The 25,171-nt window shown below is 42.4% G+C and overlaps 1 protein-coding gene across 2 annotated transcripts in view; it reads left to right on the forward strand.

The window, feature by feature from the left end:
• si:dkeyp-23e4.3 (rho GTPase-activating protein 7) overlaps positions 1-25,171 on the forward strand; it is a 94,064-nt gene that overhangs the window by 53,017 nt on the left and 15,876 nt on the right. For both annotated transcript variants that reach the window (XM_037119690.1, XM_037119691.1), the window contains exons 2-8: positions 17,727-17,798; positions 17,895-17,976; positions 19,475-19,538; positions 20,276-20,892; positions 21,144-21,357; positions 21,447-21,845; positions 24,206-24,570. In XM_037119690.1, the coding sequence (XP_036975585.1) occupies positions 17,727-17,798; positions 17,895-17,976; positions 19,475-19,538; positions 20,276-20,892; positions 21,144-21,357; positions 21,447-21,845; positions 24,206-24,570 (1,813 nt within the window). The remainder of the gene's footprint in view (positions 1-17,726; positions 17,799-17,894; positions 17,977-19,474; positions 19,539-20,275; positions 20,893-21,143; positions 21,358-21,446; positions 21,846-24,205; positions 24,571-25,171) is intronic.

Raw genomic sequence — 25,171 nt, forward strand, 5'->3', positions numbered from 1 at the left:
GTCTTGTCATATTTTCTTAAAAGATATCAGCGCAAACAAACAGCTAAAATAAAACTGGAGGGACAATAAAAACCCACAGACTCCTCTGAATCCAGATAACGATCATTGTGCTAAAAACAAACAGCAGAATACGAAAGATGACAGAACCACACCGGGTCCAAACCGTCTGCTGGTTCAGCTGCCAGAGTATCCAACCGGCGCCTTTTAGGGAGTCGTGCTCATCATAAAGACACTTTCCAAATGAACTGTGTGTGGACGGCCCATTACTTCACACTCTCAGATCATTCCTAAGTGCTAATAAAGAGCAGCTCTAATCAGATTCCCAATTAATTGATTGTGACCACGGGAGGCTGATCGAGTCCGCATCGGCCGCTGCACAAACGCCTAACAGCAGCAGCAGCAGCGGTGATTGTTTACTTCCATGTACAAAAAAAAAAAAAACCACTTAGATTCAAGGATTTAATGAAGGCGTTTAATCCTGAGAGGAAGCTGTGAGTTGTTGTGTTCTTTTTAAGATGATGGGTGTGACGTTCACGCTGCTCGGTGAATTACACAGAGAGACAGAAGGGATTTGCTGTGATGTGTAAATTAAGTCATACGTGCGTGTTTATGGGCAGGAAACGCCATCATTCAGATTCAGAGCCGTAGCACAGATGTGTGTCACGATGGCAGCCGCAGAAATCATGACTCAGAGAAGATTTATATAATTACACCCCGCCTGCTTCTCTGAAAGAGCCAGAAACAAGAAAAACAAACACTTGGTGCTGTTTTTAAGACCTCGTTCTAAAGAAAGCTGCCACTTCCTGTCTTTATCATCGATAGACTCAAGTGGGATTGTTAAAGAAGCTGTTAACTTAAACCAAACCTGTCACACCAGCACAACAGCGCCGACCCAAAGCACCTCGACCTTTCACGTCTCCAGGATCACATTTCACCATGAAGACCAGAAACACAGATTCACAAGGTTGAAATGTTGCAGTTGGTGACAACAGATCTTCTTCTTCTTCAAAGCCTTTTTTTCAACACAGATGCCATTTTTCCACCAGCACTTGCCACTTTTCAGCACTGATTTGCTTTTCCATCGTCAGTCGGACCAACTCAGACTAGAGCCAAGCCGCGACCGCCCCGCCTCCAAACGGGCCACGGTGCCGTCTCACGACTGCAGCCAACCCGTAACAAACTCCCGTCCCTCCCTCGAATCAGTACTCAGGAAACCTGAGAGAAAGACGTTCAGCTCTCAGTAGCTTCTGACTGAATCTCTTTAGTTTCTCTCGTCCTGTTTGCTCTTTCAGGAGTTACTGCTGAAAATTTCCTGAAGTGCTACTTTATAATAAAAGCTTTTAAATTACTAAATAATGGAGGCTTTTATTGTGAAGAATTTATAGGAAATGAAACATGTCTGTAACTGAATAAGCGGAGCCTTTTTTTTAGCGGTGAGTCTTCGATAGTGCTGCTCTTATTGAGACAAGTGTGTCAATAGTTACTAGTTTAAAACACCTTCAAGCAGGTAGACCGGCCATGGTGGAAAAGCAAAACCTCGACCACACCGAGTCAAACTGGGTAGAGCCAGACGGCAGATGTGATGGGAAAACGAGCCATTTTTATAATTTGTACACTGAATAATTAAAGAAAAAAGTATGACTTCAAATCTACAGTGCGTATCTCGTATCCTGGAGTAAATGTTCTGATGAGCACTGCCACTAATAACCACGTCAGTTTCTAAATTATTGTTTAGTCTGTTCCTCAGAGCCCACGCTGACGTGTTCAAGCTGTTTCTTGGGTGAAAGAAAGGTCGAAGATATTTAGTTGTTGATATAAAACAGAAAATGTTTCAGGTTAAAGGTTCACATATTTTAAAACAGCGGGGTTGTAAAAGGAAATTTGAGTTTATCCAAGAAAAAAAGCATGACTTCAACGATTAATTATTATGAAATATTGTTGACTGTTATTAAACATTGATCTAGGACGGGCATCTCAGGTCCGCGTCGTACTGTATGTACAGTAGACGTACACAGAAACAGTGTTTATCACGTCTCTCACAGATGAAGTGATCGGACTTTACTGAGCCCGAGTGCTGCCGTGTTCAGAGGGAGGGACGCGGTCCAAGAGAGAAGTCCGCTTCCTGTCCTGCTGCATCGGAAATACCAGGCCAAAGCCTCCGAGGCTGGATTCAGATTAGACCACAACACACACACACACACACACACACACACACACACACACACACACACAGCAGCACACAAGGTAAACTCAAACACGTACACACACCAGAGCACACACGCAAACAACAGCGAATATGCTGAGAGGCTACGAGAGTAAACACAACACATCTCGTCCTCATGTACTGCAGCTAACTCCCTCAAACACACACACACACACACACACACACACACACACACACACACACACACACACAGAAACTCCCATCCGCTGGGAGTATTGTTGGATTCTTCCTCCTGTGACGCCTGCGAGGCTCTTGCTTGGGAAGAGGAAACGCAGTCTTGTGTAACCTTTAAACACAGCAGAGAGACACACACAGAGTGTTTGTTAGTGGAGCCAGAGGTCGGACCCTGAGCTCTGCTCTAATCCTCATTCCTACAGTCAACATGTCAGATCCTCAGACCGGAGGCCTTCCTCCCTGCGTGACTGTGGGACGAGGGTTTAACAGATGCAGATGAATAAATACATGAATAAATCAGAGAGCAGGGAAATAATTCAGCAAACAACCACAGTGGTGGGGAGTCAAAGTAGTATTTTACAGTTAAGTTAATTATAATTTGCATCTTTACTACAAAGATATCTGTGTTCCTAACTTATTTCTAGCATCTTTTTAAAACCATATTAAACAATTGTACCCACAAAATTAGTTGTCAGGACCCGAGCGGCGTCTGCAGGCAGCTGCTGACATTCTGTATCCAGCAAATTCAAAAGTTCAACGTCAAATCCTGGCGGTGCGTTCAGGAGCCTTGCGGTGAAGTTTTTGTGCGTTGAGAGTAAAAACTCTGCAGGGTGATCATCGCTGTGTGACCGACATTGATCCTCTGTGGTTCACTGTCTGTTTGTGTTTTCTTTGACATCGGGACGTCACAGCGAGGAGGATGTGGGTGTACGACATCATCCACACAAGCAAAAATACAGTGAATATTATCGCCTAGGCCAGGAAAAACAAAAACGAGTGACAGTGAAGTCACCAGCGCCTTTCTGAAAAGTTAAAAAATTGCTTAAAAAAAGTAGACACAAACCACGTGAAGAGCTGAAGTTTCATAAAAACTTTAGACACAATCCCCAAAAGGGAAAACGCGCCGCCTTGTTTCCACCCAGTCACCAGAGTATATTGTGCTTATGCTCTGGTTAGGTTTAGGGCCCAAAAATCACTCACAAACGTCATGATTTAGCTTAAAATACATGTTTTTGTCACTCCAAACAGAAGAGCTGCAGAAGACTAAACCTCCTGTCGATAATATCGTGTTTTCTGTCGCCAACTCACTGCTGGAAACTGTCTCGAGCTGCGGTCACCAGCTCAGCGGCCATGTTGCCTCTGGACATGACAAGTTAGGAGACGAACATGTAATATGAATAACATTTGTGGAAACCTTAACTTCACATGTAACAAGTTTGAACATACATATCTGTAGTTTGCAGGAACATTTAACATTTTAATGGCGTTCCCTCTGTCAGACCGTCAGAGTGTGAACGGCTGGGCAGGTCTGCATCCCCAAATGTCCCACACACACCTTCATAAATCACAGATGCTGTAAAATATCCGAGTAGATCTACAGCAGGCGACAGAGCTGATTGAGGGGGAACCTGCTGCTCGGTCTGTTCAGAACAGCTGCTGCAGCTGCTGGGATGAAGTTTACGTACGTACACCAACACGAGTAACGATTAATCAGTTCGAGTCGGGAGCGATTGTGTTTGGTGATCAAACTGCCAGCAGCAGAATGAGAGCGACACCTGAATGTTTCTGCTCTCGTGTCACTCCTGTACGTACGGCATGTTTTATATTTCCCACAACAAATTCCAGAGTGATTTTAACCTTTTGAACAAACTTATCAGACCTCTGGAACTTTCTAAGAAATGTTGGCAAAGAGAAGAAAAGAAGTTTTGACCTCCTTCCTCTCTCTTCCTGCTCTTCCTCCTCTCGCTCCGTGACTCCCGACAGACTGTGAAAAAGTCCATTAGTTGTTTACATACTCCCACTTTCTCCTCCTCCACTTGTGAATTAATGTAGCGAGTCCCGCAGACCTCTCTCGTCTCCTCCGAGGGAGTTATTCACATTTAAAATCCCATAATCAAACACCTACGCCTTAAATGGAAAGCCATTAACGCTAATGGTATACCTTGGACTGAGCCAAGATGAAACCTTGAAGAACTACAGACTATTAGGGCACGGAAAGGACTTCATCCTGCTCGCGTTGAATCGTTCGCTCAGTTGGATATCTTTCTTCCATTTCATCTGAAGTGGCTCTTTCTCAAAGCCCCCCCGCACAACCAGAGGGCTATGAGAATGTCAGAGAGCGGAGCGGGTGGAAAGTATTCGATCTGGAGACAGAGAAAATCTTGTTAATTTCCTCACTTTCTCGTTGCAATTTCATCATCTGAGGGGTAGTAACGCCGGGCCTCAGCGGAGGAGAACACTGATTTGTATCTCGAGTTTCACTGCACATTGAGGCAAAGTGGCTGACTCTCTGAACTGCCTATTTTAAATTACAATATTTTAAGAGAAAAACATAAAATCTTGCCAGCCTCCAAGCCAGCTCTTGGTCCGGAAATCTACGCTCACTTCTGCAGCGAGTGGGCACGCCGGCCGGCTGGCTCTGGCATTTCCTCTCTAGAGTCGACCACGTTTTTTATCTACTGATCTGATCTCAGCGATTTTGACACGACTTCTCTCACGTCTCATCCAGTCACAGATTCGAGTCTCCTCGGACAGGCGCTCGTGTGTCTGAACTGTTTTCCTCTGGGTTATTTTTAGGGTGCCCCCCTCTCACCCCCCTCCCGCTGGTGTTCAAATGGTCCAGTCCGGGCCAGAGAGGAAGGGGAGTGGTAGGGGAAAGGGGAAATCTTCAACAATGACTTCATTAACATGATGCCCAACATGACCAGTACAACTGGACTTTACTGCTCCGTGACACCACTGGATTTACTGACTTTTTCCCCTTTTGGATTCTGTAAATATCTGCATCTCATCAGTTAACATGGACGTTTGCTAAAGTTTCCTTCAGACTTGAGAAGCATGTTGATCAAAAGTGAGTATGTGTTCAGTTCTCATGTTGAACGTTGTGTGACATGACAGACGGCGAGATAATGAAGAGTTCAGCCTCTCAATTCTGGCGGGTTTCTTTTTTTGATGACAACTGACAATTGCTGCTTGATGACTTTCATTAAGGAGATGATTGGTTAATTAGCTCAATGAGTGGGATTTAATCAGGACCCGATTGGGCCGTTATTGGACAGAACGTGGCTCCCGGGCTACTTAAAAAAAAAAAAAAAAAAAAAGGTATCTTCTGGTAGCTTCTGACACAAGACGCTGTGTTGTGTACAATATCTCAGCAGTTTTATTCAAAATGTTCAAGTGTTGTACTCGATTCATGCGGCAGATGCAGGAATTTGAAGCCACTCTCCACTGAGAGGTCATTGTTGTTTGAAGGCCGTGGGCCCAAAACCGTCACGAGCGCACCGATGAACTCTGGTAGAATGAAAGCTTCTTTCTCTGGCAGGACGAGCGTAGGAATCGCTCTGAATGTGTGTGGGCTCCTGTTGGAGAGAGAACAGATCATCTGCTGAAGAAAACCCTTCAAATATTCAAACTTTGTGATGTAAACTTGGGTCTGTAAACATTAAAATATGGACAGTAACGCACTCCTGGATGAAAATCACATGGAAATTATTCAAAAATGATTGTTTTATTCTGAAATCCATGATCTTACATGTGCACTTTTGGTTTTATTTTTGTCTTTCTGCTTTGAACAGTAACATTAGTGGACCTCACAATTACACTTCTGTTACATAACATGTGAAATTCTTAAAAAAAAAACTTCAACCATCGTTAAATGCAGTCTATAGTGAAGGTCCCGCAAAAGGTTCAAGTGATAGTATTAATAAATAATAAGTACACTGACAGACTCATGGAGGGACATGCAGGTGTTTGTTTTGCACAAACCATTAATGAGCTTCAGTTGCTTTTTCTTTTTTTTCTACCTTAATGCACAAGTGACTCATTAACTAGAAAAACATCAAGCACCCACAGGACAAACCAAAGTTTTAGATTCATTGTAGGGGTGAAAAAGTTGGCGATCCTCACAATCTGCTATTGTTTCTCTGTTACTTCACTGGTGGCTAACACCTGACCTGGTTAATTACATCTCTGCAGACTGAGCAAGTTTTTTTTTTTAATATTTGTTTTGATTGTGTTTGCTGGTAGAGCTGGAAGGTTTCATGAGAAAAAACACATACAATGGCGCTTAAAGTACAAACTATTTGAGCCAGCGTGAATCAGACCTCCGTGCTTCCACTGAGATGTCAATTTACTAGCTAGCAGCTTGTTCCTGTAAGTTTAAGTTGCTATATCAGCTCCATTTTGGATCTGGTGTCAAGGTGTTCGACCACAAGAGTAACTGGAGTCTTAATAAATCTCTCACCCGAAGCAGGCTTCTTATGTTTAGCTAATGTCGCTAATGTTAGCTACTGAAACCAACAAAATAAGTTGGTCAAAGGAAAGTGAAATGTTTTAATGAATTCATTGTTAAATGTCTGCAATTAGCAAAGAGAAATGTACAAAACATCCAAATAGCAAGATTCCTATGTCTAGCAAATTAAGATAATGTTAGCTAAGGTAGCATTAAATCAATAATTTGGCCCAAAGAAACAATTCATTTTGCTAACTAATTATTTGTAATGTCCAAGAGACATGTGCAAGCTTCCCATGATTTGCTAATGAAGCTCTAATTAATGTCAGCTAACATAACTTTAGTGCTGTAAGTTGGCCAAAGGAAATTAAATGCTTGGCCATTTGGTAAATATATTGTTGGATGTCTGTAATTAGCAAAGAGAAATGTACAAAACATTCAAGCAGCTGACTTCCAGTGTTTAGCTAACGTGACGCGGAGCTAGCGTAACTTTACCTCAGTTGCTCAAAGGACACATGTTAGCTTGCCTTATCGTTGCTCAAAAAGACACTGATACTGTTGCTCATTTGGTAAATACTGAATACTGTTTGGTGTCACTACTTAGCTAAGAGAACTGAACAAAACATTCAGTTAGCAGGCCTCTTATGTTTAGCTAACGTAGCCCTAGCTAATGTGAGCTAACCTAACTTTAAGCTCTCATTGCTGCTCAAGGTGATGTGGTGTGATGAGTCTTTTTTGAGTGAAGTCATGTAGTTGGTTATCATCAGTTTCAGTAGTCAGAATCTTCTTGTTTAACTTTTGAGCATATTATATCAATTTATATAAGCTTTACATGTGACGGAGTGCACTGTTGTCGGATCATCCACCACATGGCGGTGGCCTATTTTACTCCTCAGATTAATTCAGACGTGCATTTAAGTGGATAATCTTGTGGAAATTTTGACATTCTCAGATTCTCCCAGGGAAACTGTCAGAGTTGGATGCAAATTGTCACCTCAGGATCAGGAAGTGATGTAACATGTTGGTAAAAGGGTTAATCCAATCGCCTGCAGAGCAGTTTTGACTACAAAGCCTAAATTCAAGCAAATGACTCATTGAGATTTCCCAGACCACAGTCAGCGAGGCAGAATCTGTGTGCTGCCGTCTTCGGGCCACATAATCCGTCCCTGACAAGTGCTTTCTGTTCAGGGGCACATATTTTATTTGCTTTGGAAGACATCTCTTTCCACAAAAAATTAATAAATAAAAAAAATGTTGCCCTGGTTGCAGGGAGGAAACATGGCAGGTTAAAAACAGCTTTTTGACTGGTTAAATGGCAGGTGAACTGAAAAAGGGTATTTGGGACAGAGAACAGGTGGAGTGATTCAAGATTAAAGAAAATAAAGGAATGAAAGGAAAAGAATCTGCTCTCCATGTGGTTTAGTTTGGCTTGATGTCAGCTGGTTTTCTGCCCGGCAGCATGCCGCTGAGCTGTGCTGTCATATCTGTTTCTACGAAATACCCCTGTAGTTCCTCCAATTTGCTTCACGGTAACCTGAGAGTGTTTATCCGAACTTAGTAGAGCCATCTTTCCACTGGCAGGAAGGCTCGGGACAGACGGTGTTGTTAGCAACCGAGGGCAACAGCATGCAGGAGTGATTATACTGCATCTACGTATGAGCTAATGCAGCTTTACCTGCCAGCTGAGCATGAGCCAAGTCATACTGTGTGTGTGTGTGTGTGTGTGTGTGTGTGTGTGTGTGTGTGTGTGTATATATATATATGCAGCCTGGTCTCATGAAATTTCAAACCATAACATAAATATAGTCAAAACCATTAGCCACTGAAGACAGAAGCCATCGTTGCCACTTTTCTTGTCGGGGGAAAATGATATATAATATGTGATATTTGGTGTTTCTCGTTAAATATTACATGTGGCTTAAATGGCCATAAGTGTAATAAACCCAACCACAGACAGATGAGCACACTGGCACAGAGCTTTCCATCAAAAAAGAGGACCCTCAGGATCAGAGCTGTGGTTTTGGCCGTCGACACAATTAATGTGAAAAAGCTTTGTGTTTGTGCTTCGTCTGACAATCACAGGAAGTTAAAGTTAAAGTAGCTTCACTCTGCACTGGAAGCAAACCTCCGTCTCCTGTGTGAAGGTAATGACAGCGACCGACACGTTTATCTGAACGTCGACCCTCGTAGTTTGCTTTCTGCTGTTAACATTTGTCACTAAACGTACATTAATAAACTGTGTTTCATCAGCAGCAGATCTGAGATCAGGTGAGCGAGGTTATAGTCTTGTCTGAAGACATGGGAAGCTTTCGCTAACTGGGAATACGTTGGCGAGATGTCGTCCCAACTTCCACGAGACGTGTGTGTGCTGTCTGGGTTGTACAATAAAAATCAAATATAATTAAATGCACATATGGATAATTTGCAAAGTAGCCAATTAATTAACTGCTGTCAGCTGGTTCACTGTAGGGAAAACTTTCCTTGTTGTTCATAACATGTAAATTGCTGGATATGCAAGCTAGACACAGAATCCGACTGAGCCAACACTCATTTCCTCCTCGATGTCCCAGCGACTTTCTGAGCTGAGCTTCGTAACATCCAGTAATCAAAACATCTACAGTGAAACTATCTGACCTTTTCTGTCAGCAGCTGCGAGGGAGAACGTTACTTTGTTCTCGAGTGTCATGATGACAGAAAGACTAGAGGTGGTTACAGCAGAAATAACCTTTGACCTCTTAGATTCGACTCCCCTGGTCACGACAGTCGGTCCTTTGGGTAGCTCCTCTGCGTGACAGGTGAAAGTGTTGCTTCCAGTCCGCTCTGTTATCACTCAATCTCTCGGACTCGGAGGAACGTAACGTGACTCGGACGCTGAAGTTTCGCAGCAGCTGTCGCTCGCTGAGGTCATCGGCGCTGTTGAGGGAATTGTTTCTTTCCTGTTCCACTTCACGGTGACAATAGGCAGGCATCAGGATGACCGTCATCGTCGCCATTATAACTGATTTCATTTTGACGACTTCATTTCTCTCCGACAGGGTCGGTTCAGGTCGTCTTCTGCTCCACAGAATGATCCAATTATTTACACCTTTCAGCTTACATCGGAGGAGCCCAAACTTTTTCTCTCAGTGGACAAAAACTGACATTTAATTGTTATTAATGGGCCAGAAGCAAACAGATTGGAACACATTTCTGCCAGATAAAATAAAGAAAATGATGAAAACTTAAAAGGAAGGAAAAAAGTTAATTGTTCACATTTTATCTCATAAATATAAATTTTATCTTCTATTTTGATTATTTTAAAGTTGCATTATTATGACTTTATATCTCATATTGATTTTTTTAAAACCTCTTCACCTTATTCTCACGATTTCAATTTTTTATCTCATATCTTGTTAGATTTTTCTCCTATAAATGTGACTTTTATCTCAATTCTGACTTTTTGTAATTCTCATATTAAGTTGTTATACTTTAATTGATTTTTTTAATATTGTAATTTGCATTTTTCTCATGATTTCAACTTTTTGATCTCATTATTATGACTTTTTATCTTATAAATATGACTTTGATCTTAATTTTGTTCATTTTAAAATCACATGATTATGACTTTTTCTGAAACTTCTTCAGTTTCTTCTCATGATTTCAACTTTTTGATCTTACAGACTATAGAATTGTATCATATAAATGTCAGGGATCCTTCATACTCATCAAGACTAACAACTGTATATATTTATTTTTTCTCTCCAAACCTCTGGTCTGTGTTGTGTGATCTGATTCTCATGTCAGTTTTATTGCCGCTTTAAACGAAACTCTGCTTCTCGTCGTCAAATCTGGACACAGTTCTGTGTTTGTCAAAGACGAACTGGCAGCATCGAGCGGTGGCTTTTCATCATGTATGGAGAAAAACACCACACTTCTAGGCCTGAGAAGTTTTTGAAACTCCAGCAGGGTTTCAGTCAAACTATACATGCAAGCTGAGGCAAAGTTTGAGCTTTTAAAACAGTTCCTTTTGATTAGCGCTCTAACGCTTCATCAGAATAAAGAAAAAAGTGGTGACATGAGCTCCATTTCCTGACATCTATTATTGTGAAACGGTCTGATTCATGACAATTCGTAGGAGTAAATTGGCTCTTATCGCGCAGTTATTGCCAATCAACATCAAGGACTTTAAAACCTCTTCAACCCCACAGACCGCCGCGGCCCGGTCCATTATTACAGACGTGTCATGTGGACGAGCGTCAAATCACCAGTCTGGTTTTTTATCCGTTGGAGGGCTTACAAGATGGATTTAAAAATCTATTCTGTAATTTCATTTCTACTGATTATCCAAGTGCCACTAAAGATCACTTGAGATCTTTAAAAACAACATATTATTAGTATTAATTATTCTTCGTATGCTTCATGTTCCCGGTAGTTGAATCACAGAAAGCAGAGCGGATCCTGGATAAGACGGTGACGGTACAAACAAAAACACCACATCGTGATATTTACTTACTGTCTGGATTTATGTGAGCTTCATCCCTCCTGCTGCTGCTCGTCTGTACAGTTTTTGTTTTACTTTTTCTAAATGTGATCTACATGCTGCTGCTGTTATCACTGCAGGCTGCTGTGAACAGGACGGTCAACTGAATGTCTGAAATGACTGCAGCCCTTTATAATAGTTGAGGAACATGCAGCCAAGAGGTTAATACGTTTTTGTTCCCTTTTGACAAGTGTGACACGTTCTTTCTTTGCCGCTTTGCACTTCATGTAATTCATAATGTGATTACTTTTCCTCCTGGATAATTAATTAAGGGTAGTTGTGGTCGTCCGTGTGCATGCTGACTAAGTTCAATAATGGGTCACGTCTGAATCTGCCCAGCATATTCTCCCGACTTGTCAAGGTATCCACTTCTCATACTGCATTAATGCCCTGGAGGTGGTACAAGAACCAGACTCCAAGGTCGTGCCTGTTCATTACAGAGAAAGCTGCAAATCCTGCAAGTTTCTTCTAAAAAAGATATTGATGAATAAATAATACAGACTGATCATTGACCCTGTTTGCAGTCGGAGGGGTCGTGGAGTTTTTCTGTAGATTTGAAAAAAGGTTTTCAGCACAGGTATGTGTGGAGCACCTGCAGTCTCCAGCTTGCACAGCAGTTTGTGCCATTAAATATTTAAATCTTGCCACTCAGCAGTAATTAACCACCTGTACGCTTGTGCAGGTTTATACTGTGAGGTCATTTATACACTGGCTCACGTTCCAAGTGGTATTTTTTATTATATATATAGATATATATATATATATATATATATATATATATATATATATATATATATATATATATATATATAATTAAATACCCTGGATAAAAGCTGTAGCAGCGTTATTTTAGATCACTCTACCTTGCTCGTCATGACCTGCCTACGCTGTAAGAAATGCTCATGTGCAACTCTCATCAAAGGTTGAATACTGGCGAGATGTCTCACTCTGTAGCTAAGATGGGGTGCTCAAGACACACTGCAGCATTATGAGAAAATAATGTGTTTTTTTTGATTAAAGTATGTAAATGTATTCTACCAGGACCCCCAGATGAAAGTATGAACCAGAGCATTAGCATAATATGACCTCTTTAACACAGGTTTTTATGACGGAGGCTCACGTCACGGTTCATCAGTGTTTGTCCAGGGACAGCATGCTGATGCACTGTACGCACAAACAAACACACACCCAGTGAATCACAGAGCAGAGTTTAATATTCGCCCCTGCGGCCATTCATGCAAGCAGACATCTTAAACTTTCCCCCTCTCAGCTCCTCAGACTGACAGGGGAATACCATCAGAGAAACGTCGAGGCGAAAGAGGGAAACGTGGTCGGTCCGTTCTGACAGCTGACATGCCTCTGATCTACAGCCACGCCGCTCAGGCCCTGCGAGACGCTCGCAAGCATCTCAGCTGCATGCAGAGCAGAGACGCACCGGCTACGAAGGTGTTTAGTGAGGCGTGAAAGTGGTGTGAAAGCCCTCAAACGTCTGATAAATACTGGGCTTTGAAGGAAAAGGGGCTGCTCAGAAATATGTGACGAGGAGCAAGCTGAGCTTGGTTGGAGGAGAAGATCAAGACCACTCTCATGTCTGTATGTCCAAAGCAGAAGTGTGATGGAGGCTGGAGCAGCTGACTACAGAAATCTGAGAAAACATGCACGTTACCCTGGTTAAACTTTAACATTTTTTCACATATTAGACAAACAGGATACAACTTGTTAAGTTGTGTGTTTTACAGGAGCTGTGAGATGTATTTTGTTGCTTTTGGATGGAGCCAAACTAGATTTTTCCACCTGTTTGCAGTCTTTGTGTTAAGCTAAGCTAACCAGCTACTGGATGTAGAGTTTTATGTTCTGTACAGATGATGGAGGTTTAAACAGGGTTGTAAAAAGTGCCAGAAAGAGTAAATGTACTTAGTTACATTATCTGGATGCTTATTAGGGTTGAGTGAGTACTGAAAGAAGTACCTGGTACTTTTCTCTCCAGGTCAGTTTTTTTTTTTTCAATATCCATTCATGTGAAGAAGGAAAGTCTTCATTGTGAAGCTGACTGAAGTTGAATTGATAAATACAGTAATTGATCACTTCCTATTGTACATTTTAAAAGTTGATTTAACTTTGAAAAAAACAAGCTTTGAACAACTTGAAAATGATTAGTCTACATCTCGTGGTAATTTTGCGGTAATCGATTTCCTCCATTTCTTTGACATTAAGTCACTTTATCAGAGTTGACAGTGCATATTATATAAATTCAATAATGCACATACAGGGTACAGATACACTACAGATTATACATGCATATTATACAGGTAATTGCAATAATTTAAAATTCCCATTGTGCATGTTTCACTGCTTTAATTCGTAGTGACCGTAGTGTCCTGACAGAAACATTAAACCTGAGCTGAGCTTCTGTTCGTCCGGGTCAAAGCTTTGGCGTCCGCACAAACATAAACACCCCGAACACGAACGGTCCAGCGAGCACGTATCCTCGCCACCCACAGCTCCTCAGCGTCCTCCGCATCCACACGCACACGCTGTCCAGCTTCCTGGCGCTAGCAGGGCGGAGCCGCCCCCCAATCACACATCCAAATCTCTTATCGGAGCCCAGAGGGGCCAAATCACAACTTCCTCAGAGACCGAATCATTGGGAAAGGGAAGAGGTTTGTTGCCTGATGTGGTCACACTGGAACAGGAGCCCAGCAGATACAATCGCTTACGTAAAGCCAGTAGAGACGGGCCTCTGAGTGTGGCGGTCCGAGTCCAGCGACCAAACACTGGAATAAAGTATGAAGTTCATTGTTGTTTGTGACAGGCGTGGAGTGTTTTGTTCCTCCCTGGACTCATACTTCACGTGGTATTTAGGTCAAACTTGTATTCGGGGCATTCTTAAGCTGTGAACTAATTATTTACTTGTGTTTCTGAGTGTGGATTTGTTCACTGAGGCTGCGTTAGCCAGCGCGCAGTGAGCATGTTGCAACACTTCTCCTGGATCAAGACACCGTGGGTATTATCACTGCTACACCAAGTTCAATTAACTAAAATAAAACAAAGGAGAGGCTGTTTTTTTTTTTTTTTTTTTAATTAACTTAAGACAAATAATCCAGGAAGCCATTAAAACTTATCGACCTGCAGCGTGTTATCCTTTCAGCAGACAGAGACTAACTGGCTAGGCTAGGTGGCTAATGTGTGCAAGCTATTTAAGAGGGGCTATTAATTGTGTTAGCTGTGCGCACTCTTTGAATTTTCTGTTGTTTTAGAAAAGAAAAATTCAATGCGGAGATTGGGAGACTCCTTTAACTAATACATCAGCTTATATTTCTATATAGCATATTAGCATTTACATTTTAGCATTTTTCTTTGTCTCTTCTCCTTTCTCGTCCTTAAACATGATAATAAATTATAAGTAGCCTGTAAAGTCCCCAATAAATTAGACTAAACTAAAATCAGGCATCATTTTCTTGATGATCTGATAGCTATATGATCTTTAATTAAAAGAAAGCATTATCTGTTTCTGTTATTTACATCCTCAATACGAGCAAACTGAGGTTGTCTGAAATCCAAAATGCTTCCTGCCAAAAAGTGAGCTGGCACTTCATATTAAGAAAACTGGACTCACAATGTTAAATCTTTGTCTTTTTCTCTCTCTTGTTTGGTATAAAAGCTGATCTTTGAACAGTTTAAACTCTTGGTTTATGTCTCTTTGCCTTTTGAAGCCTCCAAGTTGCAGAAATTGTCCTTCGCAGCTTTTAGCATCCAAACGCCTCGTAGCATGAAGGGAATCAAAGAGATTTCTAACCACAAGTGATTTGTGTTTGAACGCTTCACTCAAGGACTCCCAGATAATTATAATAAAGATAATAATTCACTTTAAGATTTTCCCTGCAGGCTTCTCTCCTTCCACCTCAAACGTGTTCAGTCATGGCTTCTTCTCTGAGCCTCGGTGGCCTTCCAGCTGAATGTTTTAGACCGATTTGAAGTAGTAAACGGGTTTAAGTGACAGGAGCTTTTAACTTGTGACCCTCTGGGTTTGCACAAACACAGGCAGCACTTTTTAGCGTTAGTAACAGTATCGGGACGGTGCTCCGAGTTCAGGGCTCCGACTCCATTAGATCTGCGTATCCCCTGGATTTACAGATCCTCTCAGACCCGTCGACAAACACACTTGATCCCTCTCATGTCTCAAATGTCACATCTCCATCTTCACGCCAGAAAATGAGCTCTGCATCCTGACGTTTACCTGGTGGTGATTCCTCTGTGTTTTACCATTCGATACTTAATTTCTTTGCATGTTTCTCACTCTGCTGTGTTTCCCACCAGTGTTCACTCGCTGGGGGACCATCTGCTTTGTGTCGCGCCTGTTCTCCTGATCCCTCGGGCTTCTGTGGAAAGCACTAAGACCACATCACAAGCCAAGTTTCCGTCGTGCTGTCGAGTTAATTTTAGGCAAACTTTTTTGAAAAGTCACAAAAAAATAAGACGTGAATGACGATCTGTTTTTCCTTCATCCCGTCTGAAGTGAACAAGCAGACGAGAAGTGTTTGAAGAAGCGATCAGTCACGGGGAAACTGCTGTTGTTGTTCTTTAGTGCAGACTAATGTCGGCCATATTTCATACTGTCTGAATATGAAAACAACAAAATGCCCATGGCGGTTTTCTAAACCGCGACAGGCCTCTTATTCCTGTAGAGAGAGCAGATCTAACGTTTCAGGAGGGGGGTTGGTGCCGGACAAATGTTTTGAGACCTCTCAGAAAAAAAAATAAGCTAAATCCTCTTTCAGAGCCGTGCAGCCAGACTGAGAAAACGATTTCTGTGGCAGCTCATTGTAAACATCCCCGATCAAGAAACTATATTTTATTGTAGTTTTCTTTTTCCGCTCAGCCTTTTTCTAACACGTCGATTCTCCACAGAAACACTTGAGTGTCGAGAAGTTTATTGGTATACCAGCGCAACTTTTCATTTTGGTTTTGAATCTGATACAAGATGAAACCTTTGGACCTTTGACGCAGTTTGTTGAGGTTAAGCCACTAAAACTTCCTGGTTAGGTTTAGGAAAAGATCCAGTTTGGGTTCAAATAAGCATATTAGTTATGTAACTCTACTTACGTACATATTTATGTTATATATGTTTACATGACGGAAGCTGTTGTGTCGCTGCTGATTTTGGTCTCCTGGGTGGTGAAGACCTGTGTTTGTTTGTTTGTCTGATGAGGATGAGCTGCCAGATTTAATGTACGGCTATAGAGAGACGACCATATAACTGTTTGACCTTAAAAATAGTTTCACAATAATTTTGATTGTACACTAACATGTGTGAGTGCTGTAGTGATGATGTATTTTTGTTGGCTAACCCGGAAGTTAGCATTGCACTGGTTCCCTCGACAAAAAGCCTGTTGGATTTTGGATTATTGACAAAAATGATCTCAGTGACAAACACAAGTTTTGTTCATCCAGAGAATCTCCACAGACGAACACCACTTTGTGATGTTTGAAGCTTAACTTAAATGTGAAGCAGTAAGAAGCTAATGTTCGGCTACAAACAGACGACGTCACGGTCACATGACTTAAACGTCGCCACCACTAAGAGGTGGTGCTATCCAGGTTTTCTACAAACTGATCAATGTAGTTGTATAGTTGTATAGTCAAAGTTAGAGTAGTTAAGGAGAGTCTCTGTGTTCACTGTGATGACGTTTAATGTCCCCGAGAGCCTCTGTAGTCTCATTCAGACACTTGTTAGCAACTGTTAACTGTTTTTAACACATTAAACCAAAAAAAAACAATTTAAAAAACTCAGACTTTGAGAAGTTATTTATATTTCATTATCCAGTACAGTTTAATAGCAGGCCTAGTAATCAGTGTTTCCTCTATATAAAATGAGAACATCCCTCCTGCAGTAACAGCTAACAATGCCGACTCCCCCAGTTGGAGTTTAACTTCCTGCGTTCAAGCTGAAGACTTTCTTTCTCTTTACTGTCGTTTCAGTGTGTTCCCTTGTTTTCGCAGCGCAGGTTTGAACGAACACTAATGTGAAAACTGTCACAACTCAAGTGAGAAAACAATGCAAATGTTCCTGTTTCTCTAGAAACTCAGACTCGGCTGCTTCGTCCAGATGGTCACAAATTTTGTCTTTGACAAAGCGTAAAGCTCAGGATGTTAATTCTGTGTTTATATGTGAAATTTGTAATTAAAACACACCTTTTGAAATCAAACCTTTATTCATGGCTGTCAAATGAGTAGCAGGTGAGAACAATAACCTCAGAGTGTTGAAGCCGGGCAGATGGAGAGAAGATGAAGAGGAGGGAAACATGAAACAAATCTCTTTTCTCTCGGAGGCTCCCGTCCCCACACTCAGCCAATTAGCAGTAATTAAAATGGCCTCTTCCAAGAGTCACGGATAATTAATAGCCTGTATGTGCTCCCAGTTTTTCTCCCCTCCAATGTTTTTTTTTGCCCAAATGCAAATGTAATTAAACTTCATAAACAGACGACTGATTAAGTGCAAATATTTGCCCTCTTAAAGCGGGCGGAGCATGAAATGATTATAATTGAATCAATGTTGTTTTCCTTCTCGCTGTTTGCAGAGATTGAAGCCAAGGAGGCCTGTGATTGGCTGCGAGCGGCCGGCTTCCCTCAGTATGTGCAATTATTCAAAGGTAAATATGAGGCTGTCAGTTTTTAACGCCGAGATGATACAACAGATGATCTCAGGCGGCGACTTATTGTTTCATTTGTCTTGTTTTGCGTGTCAGACTGCAGGTTCCCCATCGATGTCGAGTGGGCGAAACGCGATCACCACTTCCTGGATGAGGATGCCCTCGACTCACTGTGCAGGTAACAGGCAGCTGCTTCCTGTTCCAAATGTTGTACTGTTGACGTATTTGTGTTATTTGGACCTCTTAGACTTCCCACAAACCTTGTTGACCCATATCAATTTGTGAACCCAGAACCAGCTGATCCAGAAAGCAGTATATTCATGGTATACTAATGGTCTCGGGTTCAGTTCGATACCCTCTCACTTCAACCCTTCAGCAAAACTGACTCAGCCCTGTTTGATGATTTGAGTTCCGCCTACGTTGGTTCGACTCTCTGGGTCCCTCTCCATCCTCTCCACCTCAGATTCACTTTATCGTTTCCCTACAAACTGTAATTACCTCACACGAAAAGAAACGACACACCTTTTCAGCCAGCTCCATTATGTATCCGTGCTTTCAACTGTAAAAAAAAACAACACACATTTAGAGAAGAAAGACACAACAGTTTCGCATCAGTCTCCAACTCACCGGTGCCATTCAAGCTAACACCACATGAAACTCTTATATTCTTTGTCCTAAAATGAGTGAGGTGTTATTAGGAAGTGATGTCACTGTGTGGTTACAGGTGCAGCGGAGAGATTTCCGCCGCTGCCCGACAGTGACGGGTCGCTTTCCTGCAAAGTCTTTACTTGAACATTTCACCTGACAGGAAGTCACTGAGTTTCAAAACTACTTTACATGAAAGCGCGCTCACTTTGCTACGATGGAAGCTGTGTTTCCAATGCACCCCTTCAGTTCCCTTCATACCAACACGTTTACGTTACTAAAAGCCAAGTTGACCAAGAGTCACACTGGAGTAAAAGTAAAGATATGGTGTTGAAATATCTCTGAAGTCACACATACTGAATGAATAGTACATCAGGAAATGTCTAAAAAGTATCTGATATCAATAGTCCTTAAGTATCAAAAGTACAACCTAAATTAAAGTCAATTAAATTATATATGTTTACATGTTTTTATATTCTGAATACTTTTGTTCCACTGATCGTCTGCCTGCTGCAGATATTCAGTATTTATTTTAATTCAGCTGCCAATAAAGTAATTTAATTAAAAAATGTGCTGCTTCATCTCTGATGCAAAGTAACTGAAGTTACTAAATGAATGTAATGGAGTAAAAGTGCAAAGTAGAAGAAAAGTACCTGGGTGAGGTTTCACCTCAAGCAGGCCAGAAAAACAAAACAGAAGCACGATCAGTAGAAACATCCGGCTCAACAGTTGCAGGTTTGGTGCCTTGCTCAAAGGCACCACAGTGGTATTAAGGAGGAAAGAAACAAGTGCTGCTGTTCCTTCAGATTCATCTGCTGATCCAGGGGTTAAACTTTGTTACCTTTCTGGTCACAAACCTGCAAAACAGCCCCGTCACATGTGAAGTTTCAGTTTTCTTCTTGATCCTCATTTGCACTCAGTGTGATACGCTGAATAATGATGATGAATGATGAAAGTGTGACACAGTATGTCTGTGTAATATTATTATTAAACGACACTTCCAGTCTAACCACCGTTTCTTCCTCTCTCAGGAGATTAAGCACTTTAAACAAATGTGTGGAGATGAGGCTGGAGCCGCGGAGATCAAAACGGAGGGTGAGTGTTGAAAGCAAATACAGAGAAAACTCAAACGCAGCAGGAGTCGGAGCCGCGGGGAGCGTCACACCGTGAAAATCTCCACATCAGGCTTCACTTGGTTCTGACTGATATCAGCTGATCAGTCCTCCTCCTCCTCACTTCTCTTTCTAGGAGAAAGTGAAGTGAGGAGAATTACGCCTCAATATTCAATACCGTCAGTTTACACCTGTGTATTCAAGAGGCTCAAAACACCACAAAATGTGGCTGCAGACAAGAGGAAGTAAAGTAAGATTTACGTAAATGTAATTATTTAGTGTTGCTCTTGTGTGAAGTTGCATTATTCACGAGAGATGGACCAAATATCTCACACTTCCCATAATGCAACTTAAAACCAGCGTTCTCATTTCGACCCTCGCTGCTGGTAAACATACAGACACAATCAATAATGATTTTATCCTCAACACAATCCAACTACATTGTAAATTCTGAATATGAAGTTCAGCCACATGCTGAAGAGTGTGATGTCGGTGTGGTTTTGTTTGTATGAATGTATAATGATGTTCATGCTTGTATGAATTATTGAGAACGTGTTTGTGTATTTATTCTGTTTGCCTACATGTCTCTCCTCTGCATATGTTAGTGTCAGTGTGTACTTTGTTTGGATATTCTTGCCACATTCGGATTTCTGTATGTCTGAACCATCTTTCTTCTTCTTCTTCTTCTTCTTCTTCTTCTTCTTCTTCTTCTTCTTCCAGGGAGACGACTGTGACGAAGAAGATTTCTGTGCCATCAGCCCCAACTGGACCTACGACAGGCGGACACGACGATGGCGTCGCCTCAAGTCGACGGCGGACGTCCTCCTTCTGTCCGACAGCCCGGCCGGACCCCAGGACGTGTCTCTGTGTGATGTCAGCGACCACCATGACGTCTGCTCCATCCACAGCTCCAGCAGCACCGAGAGCGAAGGCCACGACAGAAAACACAAGAGCCACAGAGACGCCGCGACCACCTCCGCGACTGCTACTGCCAGCACCACGGACGACCAGGAGACCAGCAGGAGCTCGTCCCGCTGCTCCTCCTCCAACAAGACGTCCCTGGACACTTCGTTCAGTGGACCGCCCTCCCCCTGTGGAAGTGGTGGAGGGTCATCCAGCATGATTCAGGAGGCCGAAGGCTGCTTCCCGGACAAACCGCCCAGGAAGAAGGGCACCAGTTTGCTGAAGAAGATGGAGCGACTGAGGCTGAGGGGATCGACCGGCCTCCTCGCTCCTGCTCACAGCGGTGGCAGCAGCAGCAGGAGTCATCGTGCTGTCAGCAGGCCGGTTCTGGGCCCGGAGGAGGAGAGGATGGAGAGGCTGCACTGCCCAGCAAGGTGAGGATTGTGGGTTGTAATCTTTCAAAAACAAAGATGGTCATTCAACAGTTTTGCAGCTGTTTCCAGAACAATCAGAGATGACAAAATGATATAATTTACATCCTGTTTAGTTTAGCAGCTAAGGAGTTAGTAGATGAAAACAAAATTTGGGGCTTCTCTGTTCCTTTATAGTCTTTTACTACTTTTTGCTTCATACTGTTCCCTGTGCAGCTTTAACTGTGGAGCTCTTTCTTCCTGAATGTCTCCAGTCTGCAGGTTCGACCCGACAGCCGGGAGTCTTCCTCACCTTCGTCTACTCACACCATCAGCAGCAGCAGCAGTAACAGCCAATCAGAGAGCAGTAGCACTGTCAGCACGCCCAGCCCGGTCACGCGGGTCAGGAGTAACTGCAAACGCTCCAACAGTGGTGTTGGGGTCGGCGGTGGAACGACCCGGAACAATCAGAACCACCCAGGGACTGAGGTCAGTTTCAAACATGAGGCCTCATTATTGAACCTACAATAAGTTCCTTCCTATCAAACCTCCTCTCATCCGTCTCTTCACCCTCTCAGAACTACAGGAACCAGATCAACAACAACAACAACAGCCTCCACGAGAGTCTGGTCTTCCAGATCCCCCACGGACACAAACCGGGGACCTTCCCCACCTCCCTCGCACACAAACACGCCATCCTGTCCCCCATCATCGACAACACCAACGTCAACTGGAGGACCGGGAGCTTCCACGGTTTCCGGGGGCGACACAGCGTCCGACGTGGCGCGTCCTCGCTGGCCGTCAGTGACCAGGACCCCTCGTCTTCCTCCTGCTGTGACGTCCCGAGTCCGCTCGCCTTGCTGGAACACCGGCTCAGCGTCTACGACAACGTGCCCGATGACCAGCAGCTGTCTGGGAGTGACGGCGGCAGCGGAGGGAGCGTCAGCGATGCAGAACGGATGGGAGAGGAGTCGGAGGTGGGTCACAAGTCGGTTTCTCTACTATTTCGATTTACACCTTTTCAGGTGAGAATGAAGTTGCCTGGCATACATTTTTCAATTTTATTTTACGTCATATTTCATCAAAAAACATGGTTTTAATTTTGCTCAGACTCGCAGCTGACAATGGCACAATGAAAATGGTTTCTTTGTTCATATAATCCAGAAGGGATAGAAGCAGATAAAGTGATGCTTTAGGCAAGTTTGAAGCCTCATTACGTAACAAATACTTTTTGTTCTGATCGTCTACGTTTCCTTCTCCTTTAAGTTCGTTTGTTATGCTTCAAACTTTCACCTTCCCAGGACTTTAAACACAAGTGCAACATCATTCATGTCTTTGGAGAGGCGCTGCATAAAATAAATTGACTGAAAAAGAATAACTGCACAGATAGAAACACACAAAAGAAACAGAATTCAAAACTATTAAACAACATTGCTTTCTTGTTTTTTACAGTTTTCGAGTTCTCCATTCAGGAACACGTAGAAAAAACAAACAGTTTTTGCCCTCAGATGTAGCCGGAGCATCGAGGGATACTGACAGCCTCCATTCTTTAAAACAGTTTATACTGATTATATTACATATGATACTAACAAATACATGACAATATCAACATGTGTCTTTACCTTTTAGTTAGGAATATTAAATACAGGTCACATTTTCTACGAGTATCAGTACATGTAGCCAATCAAAGAAACAACCTCGAGAATAAATGCTGGCAAACTACTTTTCTGCAGATATGCTTAAATATGAGTTAAATAATACGTATTGCACCTTTAAAATAAGTGGTTCTGTTGACACAAACACAGCGTAGAGAATGTCCAGTAATCAGTGGTTTCACTCTTATAATGTGGGAACACAGTCTTGAACAGTGGTGTCCGGCTTGACGGCCTTCCTGAGACTGTTTAACAGCAGAAGACCAGATTTACTGGAGTTATTTCTGATTAACGTCTGTGGATTTGTTCCAGAAATGACAGAACAGGTCAGAGAGACACAAAGTAATTGATTAGTGACGGTTCAGGATCAACATGTACGATACATTATGGCCGTCTGTGCCCTTTACTGACGGTTTTATAGACTGATTCACTAATCAAATATGTATCAACATCAGGAGCAGTCTCTCTCTCTCTCTCTCTCTCTCTCTCTCTCTCTCTCTCTCTCTCTCGTTGGCTCTGCTGCCTCGCTGCTAAAGAAAGAATAAAACTCCTGTAAAATAAAGTCAAATAATAAAGACAGGTTATTCAGTAAAGGATAGAGATTCTGCTGAGCTCAGCACCATACGGAGTTTCCCCATAAATCCGGGAATCATTTTGTGAGTGCTCGTATCAAACTCCATTTTTAGATTGAAACTATACAATCGTCTCTGACTGCTCGCAGTATATTAATCATCTTAACCTCAGCAGTGTTTCTGTCTGAAGGGGAGCAGGAGCCATTTGGGAGGGAAAAGTTGGAACCGTCTGTGACAAGAAGATGGCAGCCATGGAAGTAAAAGCCGACATAAAATATTATAGAAGTGATTAGGTAATGGCTTTTAAGGAGCGAGTTTTATATATATATTTTCTTTACTTCTGTTCTTTGGAGAAACTGAGTGTAATACCTGTCCTCCAAAAAGTGACGTACAGCAATCAAATCCTTCATTTTGCAAAAAGTCCTAAAATCTGCTGAATCAGCCGTCAAAAAAAAACCTTTAAATAGGACTGTTTTCTTTTTTCTACTTTCATTTCTTTAAAGAGACGTTAAACTGTCAGTGAGAAAGGTACTCGACTTACTTTTTGTCAAATTAGTTTGCTACACTAAAATCTGGCAAAGACACTTAAAACTTTTTTTTTTAAAAGATAACCAGGTAAAGTACTTTTAGGATCGTACAACTAAAATCTAATCGTCTAAAAAGTCAAATTTTCATTCTCACCTCAAACGAAGGTCTCACGCGCAGCCGTCGTCTCCCACACACACTGTAAAATCTGACAAATGAACTTGAATAAATCTGAAGAAACTGATCACCTCAAACTTAACAAGTAGACTATTAATTCTAAATTGGTAAAACTTAGCTCGCATAACTTAAATCTAGTCGTCGAGTTGTGTTAAGATAAGATCATGTTTTGGACCCGATTATCGGGGCAGATATCGGTTTCTGTGCCTTTTGTTGGTTCCATCACTGATTATTCTCGACCATGAGACTAAGAATTGAATTTTTCCTGTAAATGTGTATCAGTTCCAGTTATTGTCTCCTGGGTTACTATTAATCATTACAGTATCAGCCCTGAAACCAACTTACCAACCATCAGTTTCTTTTGATGAAATCTTCCTTTAATTTTTCCCTTCATTCTCTCCTCTCTCTCAGGTGAGTCGCCTGTTGGCAGGTGAAGATGTGTTCTCGGCTCTGGACAGCGTTTTGGAGAGAATCAGCGACCTCCAACAACTCGTCTCCACCTGGTCTGAGAATCTGTCTGAGGACGACTTTCAGAGAGGTTCGTCCTCCTCCTCCTCCTCCTCCTCCTCCTCCTCCTCCTCCTCTGCGTCTCCCCCTTCTTCCTCCCAGGACTCACCTGCCCACGGCTCCTCCGCCGCCTCCCCTCGCCCCTCCTCCCCCAGCCACATCCACCTGGAGGTGCAGCATCCGGAGGAGACGGGGGAGGAGGAGAGCGGAGAGAAGGTACCGCTGAACGGCGAGGAGCCGGAGACGACATCGCCTCAACCCAGGAGCAGGTGAGGAAACTTAGAGTGTAAAACTATTAAAGTAGTTATATCAAGTTTTATTTATAGAGCACATCATATTTCACAAGCAGTATAAGTCAAAGTGGTAAAAACAGATCATTAAAGAAAGTCGACACAGAAAACTCAATAAGGCTGCGCTGACATTTAACTTCCTTGAAGTTTAGAGCCAATTTTCTTTCCTGGCATCAAAACTCAGGTTATGGAAATATAAAGTAATTAGTGGACACTTTTAATTGCTCTGGACTTTTGTAAACGAGCCCTAATAATGACAGTTAGAGGGGTTTAGTCCCTCAGGCATCGACCAAAGTGACGGTGGAGTCTCTGCGAGGCACTTAAGATAAAAGCAGCGGCCTCATGGTGAACAGTTTTCATCGTCTCTTTATAGAGCTGCTTTTACACGTCTTCGTTGTTGCATTTGTTCTCATATATAGAGCAATAAAAAGTTATGAAGCCTCTCCTGAAACGTAAAGTCAAGCCACATTATCGGCGTGCTGAAGGACGCTGCTTGTTTCTCATTCTCGGCGCTGAATGTTTTACAGGCTTACTTTTAATATAGGCGCCCAATTACGTGTGTCTGGATGTGCAGCCGTGC

Source organism: Acanthopagrus latus, chromosome 13, assembly GCF_904848185.1.
Source record: "Acanthopagrus latus isolate v.2019 chromosome 13, fAcaLat1.1, whole genome shotgun sequence".
NCBI classification, from domain to species: Eukaryota; Metazoa; Chordata; class Actinopteri; order Spariformes; family Sparidae; genus Acanthopagrus; species Acanthopagrus latus.